This window comes from Hydra viridissima, unplaced genomic scaffold (genome assembly GCF_058129835.1).
Source record: "Hydra viridissima isolate aposymbiotic clone 2 unplaced genomic scaffold, HvirCarnegie_v1 scaffold_2, whole genome shotgun sequence".
Classification (NCBI taxonomy): domain Eukaryota; kingdom Metazoa; phylum Cnidaria; class Hydrozoa; order Anthoathecata; family Hydridae; genus Hydra; species Hydra viridissima.
The window spans coordinates 27857517-27868275 of record NW_028324301.1 but is presented as its reverse complement, the minus strand read 5'-3'; the positions used below and the strand labels follow the sequence as shown (position 1 = coordinate 27868275).

The window sequence follows — 10759 nt, the reverse complement described above, 5'->3', positions numbered from 1 at the left end:
CTAGGACAACCAAATCAATCATATGTTGTGAAAATTTCTTTTTGTTCAACTGACTAAGGAAGATCGAGCGAACGCTTTTTTTTTTATAACTTGTTTGTATCATATTGCTATTAAGAAAACAGCGTTGTGTATACTAAACGTGACATAATTGGCAATTATCCGTAACTAAAAATAAGATAGAAATTACAAACTTGATACCATATTTTAATTACTCTAACAAAACTAGACGTCATCGCGTGAGAAAATAAATGTTCATAACACATAACCTATTTTTTTGTTTTTTTTTTCTTCTCTTTTTTCCTTTTAATCTCTTTTCTTTCGTCCAAAAAGCGTTTTGATTTTTGCCTCGCCACAAGCGATGAAATCGATAAAAAAACCTGCTCGGACATTCTCAATTCTCAACAACAAAAGCAATCAAAGTTCTAGCTCTCGAGCACGTGCGCCGACAGGTTGATGAAACCGTTCAAATATGCTCGATCGCTAGAATTTAAAGAAAGAAACAAGCCAGAAACAAACCAAAATAAAAAAAAACAAAAACAAAAATGGACATCTTTAGAACGCTTAAATTTTATAAAATATTTTCCTCTGCGTTTTTAACCAGCTAAACTGTCGTAAAGTTTTTTCGGTGCAGTTCATTTAAAAAACTTAGTTTTCAACTTTTAAACGTTTTAGACTTCTCGTTTAAGGCAGTCGAAAGAAATGAGTCGACTCACTCTCTCTCTCCCTATTCGGTTTTGTTTTTGTTTATTTGTTTTTGTTTTTTCTTCGTTTGCCTTCGTTTGCCTTTGTTTGCTTTTGGAAAAGTTGTCGCCATGCGAGACTTAGTTTTTTTTTTTTTTTGCTCAAATTGAGCACAAGTGAGTTTCTAGTCTTGAAAGTGTGCAAAGTGTGGGCCAATCTGGTGGCTGGAGTGATGACACGTGAATGCTGGAAATTCCAGACTTTGAGCGGATTCAGCGTACATAGAAAGAAAATGTAGCATTCACGTGGGTCTCTCCTAAGCGTGCCATTGGTCGGTCTGCTGTCCTTAAGTACCCCCCTCCCCCCCCTCAACGTCACGTTTGCTCAACTTTCTCGGTCTTTGGCGCCCAGAGAAAGCTTGAGGAAGGATAAAAAATGGCGAGGTTTCGGTACTGCGTTTTCTGTTTTTCTTATTTGTTTTTGTTTGTTTGCTTGTTTGTTTGTTTGTTTGTTTGTTAATTTTTTTAATTTTTTTTTTTTTTTGTTTGTTTCGTTCGTTTGTTTGTTTGTTTGTTTCGTTTGCTTCGTTTGTTTTGTGATGTTTTGTTTTCCCTTCTTGATGGCACAAAACAGAAGCAAACAAGACTTTCGGTTATATTCGGTTATATTCGGTTCAATAAAAGTTTGTTGGTTTCTGCACAACAACAACAACAACCACAACAACAAAAGTCCCTCTGTCCCTCAAAAGCAGTTTCTCCTCTGTCCTAAAGAAGAGCCTCTTTGTAATCGATCTTGTCTGAATGCAGCTCTCCTTTTGCCTACAGGTTTTTATTCCAACCCTTTTGTTGTTGTTAGTGCCATGTTGTTGTTATTGTTATACTCTGTAAAAGCAGTTGTTGCTGTTGTACTTGTTTGTTGTTTCTAAAGACACTGTTGTTGCTGCTGTTAGCGCTGTTAGTAATCACCCACTTGGCTTGTATTTTTGTTTCTTGTTTTTGTTTTTTGTTTTATTTATAAACACTCTCTGAGTAAGTGATGCTGTTGCTGTTGTTGTTGTTACAGTTGCAATGAGTGTTTGTTAATGTTCCCCCACTTGGCTTGTACTTTTGTTTTCTGTTTTGTTTTGTTTTTTTTTTGTTTTTGTTTTTTTTTTCTCAACACTCTCTGAGTAAGTGATGCTGTTGCTGTAGTCGTTGTTATAGTTGCAATGAGTGTTTGTTAATGTTCACCAACTTGGCTTGTTTATAATCTATTTTATTTTATCAACACTCTCTGAGTCAGTGATGGTGTTGCTGTTGCTGTTGTCGTTATTATGCTTGCAATGGGAGTTGTTACTGTTCACCCACTTTGCTTGTTTTGTTTTTATTTCTTTATTTTATCAACACCCTTTGAGCCAGTGATGCTGTTGCTGTTGTTGTTGTTATAGTTGCAATGAGTGTTGTTAATGTTCACCCACTTTGCTTGTGTTTTTGTTTTTGTTTATCAACACCCTTTGTGTCAGTGATGCTGTTGCTGTTGTTCTTATTACAGTTGCAATGAGTGTTTGTTAATGTTCACCAACTTGGCTTGTTTATAATCTATTTTGTTTTATCAACACTCTCTGAGTCAGTGATGCTGATGCTGTTGTTGTTATTGTGCTTGCAATAAGTGTTGTTAATGTTCACCCACTTTGCTTGTTTTGTTTGTGCTTTTGTTTTTGTTTATCAACACCCTTTGAGTCACTGATGCTGTTGCTGTTGGTGTTATTATAGTTGCAATGAGTGTTAATGTTCACCCACTTTGCTTGCTTTATTTGTTTGTTGCTTTTTTTTTTATCAACACCCTGCGAGTTAGTGATGCTGTTGCTGCTTTTGTCATTTTACTTGTATTTATAGTTGTTACTGTTCAGCCACTTTGCTTGTTTTTTAATCTGTTTTATTTTATCACCACTCTCTGAGTCAGTGATGATGTTGCTGATGCTGTTGTTGTTATTTTACTTGCAATGATAGCTGTTACTGTTCAGCCACTTTGCTTGTTTTGTTTGTTTGTTTGTTTGTTTTTTTTATCAATATCCTCTGAGTAAGTGATGCTGTTGCTGTTGTTGTTGTTATAGTTGCAATGAGTGTTTGTTAATGTTCCCCCCCTTGGCTTGTACTTCTGTTTTCTGTTTTGTTTTGTTTTTGTTTTTTTTGTTGTTTTTTTTCTCAACACTCTCTGAGTAAGTGATGCTGTTGCTGTAGTCGTTGTTATAGTTGCAATGAGTGTTTGTTAATGTTCACAAACTTGGCATGTTTATAATCTATTTTATTTTATCAACACTCTCTGAGTCAGTGATGCTGATGCTGTTGTTGTTATTATGCTTGCAATAAGTGTTGTTAATGTTCACCCACTCTGCTTGTTTTGTTTGTGCCTTTGTTTTTGTTTATCAACACCCTTTGAGTCACTGATGCTGTTGCTGTTGGTGTTATTATAGTTGCAATGAGTGTTAATGTTCACCCACTTTGCTTGCTTTATTTGTTTGTTGCTTTTTTTTTTATCAACACCCTGCGAGTTAGTGATGCTGTTGCTGCTTTTGTCATTTTACTTGTATTTATAGTTGTTACTGTTTAGCCACTTTGCTTGTTTTTTAATCTGTTTTATTTTATCACCACTCTCTGAGTCAGTGATGATGTTGCTGATGCTGTTGTTGTTATTTTACTTGCAATGATAGCTGTTACTGTTCAGCCACTTTGCTTGTTTTTTTTTTGTTTTTGTTTTGTTTGTTTGTTTGTTTTTTTATATATCCTCTGAGTTAGTGATGCTGTTGTTGTTATTATGCTTTCAATGAGAGCTGTTACTGTTCACCCACTTTGTTTGTTTATAATCTGTTTTATTTTATCAACACTCTCTGAGTCAGTGATGCTGATGCTGATGCTGTTGTTGTTATTATGCTTGCAGTGAGAGTTGTTACTGTTCACCCACTTTGCTTGCTTATTGTCTATTTTATTTTGTCAACACTCTCTGAGTCAGTGATGCTGATGCTGATGCTGTTGTTGTTATTATGCTTGCAATGAGAGTTGTTACTGTTCACCCAATTTGCTTGTTTTGTTTTTTTATTTGTTTTTTTGTTTGTTTTTGTTTTGCTTGTTTTTTTTTATCAATACCCTCTGAGTCAGTGATGCTGTTGCTGTTGTTGTTGTTGTTGTTATAGTTGCAATGAGTGTTTGTTAATGTTCCCCCACTTGGCTTGTACTTTTGTTTTCTTTTTTGTTATGTCAACACTCTCTGAGTCAGTGATGCTGATGCTGTTGTTATTATGCTTGCAATGAGAGTTGTTACTGTTGTAGTTATGTCTGTCATTTGTCCTTGTTAGCAAGTTCTATTTGCCCTCTCTTGCCTTTTTTCAACACAGTTTCTTTCTTTGAGTCATATGGTTGCGAGATCCTCTCAAACTCCATCTCTTTATTTATTTGTTTCTTTTTTTTTTTTTTTTTTCTCATTCTCCTTCTCATAATAGCAATCACTGCTGCCACCATGCATGTAATGCTAGTTGCTCTCATTCTTTTTCATTTGCTAGTGGAAACTTTGTTTCTTCTTGTTGCTCTCTTTTCTTTCTTTTTTCTCTTTTGCAGAGGATTCGAAAAAACACAGCTCTTCCCTGCAGTTGTAAACATTCCAGGATTCCAGGATGCAGGCAGAAGAAAAACACTCTCACTAACTGTCTTCTTTTTTTTAGCATAAACCGTTGCAAACAAACACCTGAACATGTCTTCTTCACAAGAAAACAACACTGTTGTTGCCCCTTCTCCGAACTCTAAAGCGAAAAAAAAGAAAAGAAGGCAGTCACAAGAACAGAGAGACTTAAAGCTCAAAAACAAAGTCAGGGCCGCATTAGTTGCAGCGTGTGGCTCCGTAAACAGGGTTGTACCTTTCTATGGTACCAAGAAGAGGTACGCTGTTAGCTGTCCGATGCCTTTGTGCAAACATTCCTCCACAAGCATTAAAAGACACTTGACTAAAAAAGATCATTCTTGGACTTTGGATGAAGCTTCCATCTTTTACTCTGCAATGGTCAGGAAGTTTCAGCATGCTCGTCTCGAACGCAAGTCCGGCTGTCCAAAACCTTACCCCTGTTTGCAATGTTGGAAGTATTACGACCGACTGGACATACACTTGAAAGAGACTCATTTCTACGATTCCAAGACGATCAAACAAAAGATTGCAGAGGCAAAGCGATACGACAACGACAAGCTCTATGTCCCTCAATTTATTCGACCTGCCTTCTTTGGTATTAAGCCAGTAGCTGAACAAGCGTCTGCATCAGGCTCTGCATCCTCTGCTCCTGGGCCTTCCTCCTCTTTTTCTTCTCCGGTTCTTTCCTCTGATCCTCTTTTAAGCTTGCCCTCATCAGTTGCTGGTTCGTCCGAGGCTCCTTCTGCAAACCACTGCACCTCTGTAGAAAACAAAGAGCTGAACACCGAATCCGTCCTAGACTCTGATTTTAATTCCTTAAAGCACTTGGTTTCCAACTCCTCCGTCTTGACAGAAGATAAGAGACTCTTGTTTCAGCTGGACAAAGATGCTTTTCACTTTTATTACCAGTCAGCAGATGAGCTCTTCAGAGATTTTGAAAAGTGGCTTGTGGTAGCCAACAACAACACTTTGTCACAAGCAAAGATCTACAAAAATGCAGTTGTTGAAATATTGACATGTTGTGACAGCACGCTGACGCTGCACCCGAACGCTCTCACCAATTCCAACGTTTTGGAGGATAGATACTTTTCCATGCACTTTAAAAACATTCAGCTCAATTCCAAGCTGAGTGAACTTGACCAAACAAAAGCCATGTCTTGTCACACGTTGTACAACCGCCTCGTCTACCTTTGTCTCCTGTTTCGTTTCAGTGAAGCCAGGAATGTCTATTTCGGACTTTCTCATGAGGCCATCCGACGTTTGCGCTGCAAGGTGGAGGAGTTACAAAAAGTGCTGAGGCCCTTTCGTTCTTTGAGGAGGAGCCTTGTGAAAAGCAAAAAATGCATCAACATCATCAATGTCAGTTTGCTGAACGAATATGGCAAGTCTGCATACGTAAGACAGTTAGTGGAATCGATTAGAAAGCCGTCTCTTACACCGACTAGAGACAATGCTGTGTCTCTACGAAACCATCTTCTGCTCTCTGTCACTGTAATTAACAGTTTAAGAAAATCTAACATTGCTCTTTTAAACATTAGAGACTACATGGCTGCTGAGAAGAGTGAGTGTGGATATTGCATTGTGCAAGAGCGCTACAAAACAGCATACAAGTACGGAGCCAAAAACATTCTAGTGCCGAACGACTTGAAAGTGTTGATCGATATTTATTTGCTGAGATACAGAGACCTTCTTGTCAACGACTCTCACTACATGGCTGCAGACACCAAGACTGTTTTGGAGTTGAGCGACTGCTACAGGCCCCTTTTTCCATCGATGAGACCCAACAAAGACGAATGTGTGACACTCGGTGCAACTAGAGTGCCTGTTTACCAGATGGGTTCCTCTGCTATCTCCTCTTGCCTGACGTCCTGCTTCAGAAAAAGCCAAGTAAACATTCCCATGAAGCGTCTTACTCCCACTTGCATTCGCGGTTCGATAGCCACTTACTTTGCCAACAACAGCAAAGAAGATCGCGAGCGGTTTGCTACACTCTACATGAAGCACAGCAGGAACACAATGGATAGCTTTTATGTGTCCCAGTGGAACGCTGCAGAGGAGTTGCGCTTTGCCCTGGGCATCGGACAGTCCTTCGGAGTCATAGAGTCTTTGACTGTTGAAAAGTCTGAGAGACCACCAAAGAAGGAGAAGGATGTGATGGACTGGCTCCAAACTAATGCAGAGGAGTACGGTTTTCATGAGGTTGAGGACATCTTTGAGGAAGATTTAGACTCCGGTTCTGACTCTGAAGAATGTGCTGCTACTTTCAGCTGTACCACAGTGGTTCCGTTTTCTCCAGCTGTAGAAAACAATGTTCCTTTAGAGGATAGCAACGACCATGCCGTAGATTTCTTGTGTGAACCTACCTCAACTCCTGTTTCGTCTGTTCCATCTGAACAAACAATCGCTGGTCCAGTTCTTGAACTATCCCCTGCTCTTGCACAACTAGTTCCTAACGAACAAGCTGTTTGTATGGATGTAGATCAGACTCTAGCTGTTCCTGTTGGCACAGCTTGTTCTCCTCTTGCATTAACATTATTTCCTGATGAACCGGATTTTATTGAACACCATGCAAAACTTTCTCCAGTTTACTTTAATGAGCAAGTGGTTGCCAAACCTGTTTCTGCTTCTCCTTCTCAGCAAGTCGCTTTCTGTCCTTCAAAAGAGGTCTTTTCTGTTCCTCTGACTCCTAGCCTTGTTGCTTTTCAGCAAACATTGGCCAAACCCAGTTTGTTTCTTTCATCTGATCCAGTTTCAGCTGTTCCTGTCCAACAGGCTGGTACTGTTCTTGCAAAGCAGCTCTCACCTTATGCTGTTCAATCTGTTGGTAGCCTATTTAGCCAAAGTCTTGCCTCTACATCCAGAGGTAAATTCTTTTTGATTTTTGATTTTTGATTTTTATGCAAATCTCAACACGCTTTCAAAAAATGAAAATGCCCAAATCAACTCCTTGCTCTATTGTTATTGTTAGAGCTGTAAAAAAAACAAAACAAAACAAAAAAACAACACAGAAGTGTGTATGTATTTGTTGCAGGACTAATTCTGTGATTGCTTAAATGTTTATACAAGTGAATGATACTAAAACTGATTATGTTTTAGAAGTAAAAGATCCAAGAAGAAAAAAAATCAAGTTGGAAATGCCATCTTTCACTCAAGAACTCATCGGTAATGTAAAACCTAATTTATACAAAGATATATAAACACAAACCTCTTCTTGCACAATTTCAGATGGTTAACTGTTAACAAAAACTAGCCATCATTGCTAAGTGCACTTTTAGAAAGTTGTGTCTACCCGATTTCTAATGATGAAGTTAGAAACATCACCGTTAGAAATCATGCACAGCTTGTTATCATCTCTAACACTTAGAAACTGTTGATGGTTTTTATGAATTAGAAAAATGAACATGGTTTTATTTTATTTCAGGATCAACTCAGCCAAGAACAAAGGAAAACAAAGCAGAAGTTAGCCAATGCCATTTAGGTAATCTTTCAAAAACCAGTTATTGCTATCAGTGCAAACAATAAGGTCAACAAAAAAAAATAAATAAAAAAACAGAATAAATCTTGTCTTACTTCAGAACCAAATGAATATTTGATTTAATCACTTTGTGTTATGACTTGAGTTTGTAAAATTTTAGATGAAATAGTTGAAGAGCTGAATGCTTGCCCTGGCCACAACGAATGGTTCAACACCAGAAGTTTTCCACGATGTGCAGCTTTGGTGTTGGCATACATCTTGCAAGACGTGTTTACAGATGTAAGCTCAAGTTGCTCGTACAAAGATTACCTTGGCATCTTGGCAAATCATAGCAGTGACAAGCTCATTCATGTCTTGCAAAAGTACTCCTACCAAAGCCATATTAAAGACAAAATTAAAAACATGAAGCTAAAAATTCAAAAAGAGGGTAGTTTAGAAAAGTTTGTTCAATATGGCAATATCGTGAAACCATTTATGTAGTTTAGATAAGTTTGTTCAGTTTGGCAATAAAGATGGGCCTTTTGTGTAGTTTGTTTTATCTATGCTTTTGCAAATATTTTTATCTGTTTCGCTAAAGACATAATAAACAAGAAGTTCTGTTAAACTGTTCTCACATTTCTTATTTAAAGATAGTTCAAACTTTTTTTTATCTTTAAAAAAAAAAAAAAGAAGTCGTTTTGTTATTCTGTGAAAACTTTTAATAGAGTTGCATTTAGAATTACTTCTGATGTTTTTAAGAGTTTGTTAAAAAGCAAAATAATATTTCCTGTGATGTTAAACTGCATAAGTGAAATTTAAAAAAGGAAAACTGCTCCAACCATTTTTCGGAAAAAGAAATCAAAAAGTTCCTTATTTTAAAAGATCTAGACATCCATTTCTTCTTCAGCAAAATAGCGAGGCTTTTTTATGAACTCTTACTCTCTATTTTTTCATATCTTTACACAAAGGATTTTATTTAGTTCAATGTAAACATACATAGAAGTATATTATGTTTTTTTTTTTTTTTTTGTTTTTATGCAGTCTAACTTTTGTTTCACTTCTATTTTATTTTACGTTTATCTTGTATTTTATCATGCCTTATTGGTTTTTGCGTTTTGTGATGTCAAGCTGCGTAAGCTAAACTTAAAAGGGGAAAACTACGCTAACTTTTCTTTGAAAAAATATTCAAGAAGTACCTTAAACGAAAGAGAAAGCACACGAATCTTGCCATCCAATTCTTCTTCTGCAAAGTAGCGAGGCTTTTTATGTACTTTTGCTCTCTAATTTATCTCTATTTACGCAAAGGGTTTTATTTCAATGTAAACACGTATAAAAGAATACTTTGTTAAAAATAATGTTAAAGGAGTTGCGTAAAAAAAAACGTCTGAATAAAGTTTCTTTACAAAAAAAACAACTAAGAAACAAGCGCGCCTAAGAAAAACCAGATCGCGATTCACTAAGTCAAAAAACGAAAGAAACAAAGTTTAAAAGGTCTTTCTAGACAACAAATTCTATTTTTGGCAATGCAGTTTTTGTATTTATGCAACCTAACTTTTGTTTGACTTCTATTTTATTTTACGTTTACCTTGTATTTTATCTTGCCTTTTTGTGTTTTGTGATGTCAAGCTACATAATCTAAACTTAAAAGAAGGAAACTAGGCTAACTTTTCTAGTAGAATATTATGTTGTTGGTTTTGTATGCAGCCTAACTTTAGTTTCATCTATATTTTATTTTGCGTTTATCTTATATTTTATCTTGTCTTTTTGAGTTTTGTATTTTGTGATGTCAAGCTACATAATTTAAACTTAAAAGAAGAAAACTAGGCTAACTTTTCTTTGAAAAATTGTTCAAAAACTACCTTACACCGATAGAGATAGCTCACGAATTTAAAAAGTTGCATCTATTCATCTTCTTCTTCAGCAAAGTAAAGCTTTTTATGCACTTTTACTCTCTAACTTACCTATATTTGCGTAAAGGATTTTATTTAATTCAATTTAAACATAACTAGTAGAATATTATGTTGTTGGTTTTGTATGCAGCCTAACTTTAGTTTCATCTATATTTTATTTTGCGTTTATCTTATATTTTATCTTGTCTTTTTGAGTTTTATATTTTGTGATGTCAAGCTACATAAGCTAAACTTTAAAGAGGAAATTTACGCTAACCTGTCTTTGAAAAACTATTCAAAAACTACCTTTAACAAAGTAGCGAGGCTTTTTATGCGCTTTTACTCTCTAACATACCTATTTTTGCGCAAAGGATTTTATTTAATTCAATTTAAACATGCCTAGTAGATTATTATGTTGTTGGTTTTTTATGCTGCCTAACTTTAGCTACATCTATTTTTCATTTTACGTTTGTCTTATATTTTATTTTATCTTTTTGTGTTCTGTGATGTCAAGCTACATAAGCTAATGTTAAAAGAGGAAAGCTGCGCTAACCTTTCTTTGAAAAACTATTCGAAATCTATTTTTGAGATAATCTAGATTTAAAAGAGGAACACTACGCTAATTTTGCTTTGAAAAAACTCTCGAAAACTAACTTATTCGATAGAGATAGCACACAAATTTAAAAAATTGTATCTACTCATCCACTTCTTCTACAGCAAAGTACTGAGGCTTTTTATGCACTTTTATTCTCTAACATACCTATATTTGCGCAAAGGATTTTATTTAACTCAATGTAAACATACATAGAAGAGTATTGTTACCCGTTTGTTTTATGCAGCCTAACTTTAGTTTCATCTATACATTATATTGCGTTTACCTTATATTTTATCTTGCCTTTGTTAGTTTTGTGTTTTGTTATGTCAAGCTTCATAATCTAATCTTAAAAGGGGAAAACTGCGCTAACTTTTCTTTGAAAAAGTACTCAAAAAGGACCTAAATCGATATAGATAGCTCACAATTTTAAAAAGTTGCATATAGTCATCTTCTTCTTCAGCAAAGTATCGAGGCTTTTTATGGATTTTT

At 35.8% G+C, this 10759-nt stretch overlaps 1 protein-coding gene across 1 annotated transcript; it reads left to right on the top strand.

Moving 5' to 3' along the window:
• The first annotated feature begins 3748 nt into the window (after positions 1-3748).
• Positions 3749-8651, top strand: LOC149892733 (uncharacterized). Its single transcript, XM_090080160.1, has 4 exons — positions 3749-7195; positions 7429-7494; positions 7754-7810; positions 7968-8651. Exons 1-4 carry the CDS (start codon positions 4405-4407, stop codon positions 8285-8287), a joined length of 3234 nt encoding a protein of 1077 aa, XP_089936286.1. The 5' UTR covers positions 3749-4404; the 3' UTR covers positions 8288-8651.
• Positions 8652-10759: the final 2108 nt, after the last annotated feature.

Excerpts from the sequence above, each read along its gene's own strand:
- LOC149892733 (XM_090080160.1), top strand. The coding sequence starts at position 4,405 with ATGTCTTCTTCACAAGAAAACAACACTGTTGTTGCCCCTTCTCCGAAC. Across the intron at positions 7,196-7,428 it reads TCTTGCCTCTACATCCAGAG|AAGTAAAAGATCCAAGAAGA; the intron begins GTAAATTCTTTT and ends ATTATGTTTTAG. Across the intron at positions 7,495-7,753 it reads TTTCACTCAAGAACTCATCG|GATCAACTCAGCCAAGAACA; the intron begins GTAATGTAAAAC and ends ATTTTATTTCAG.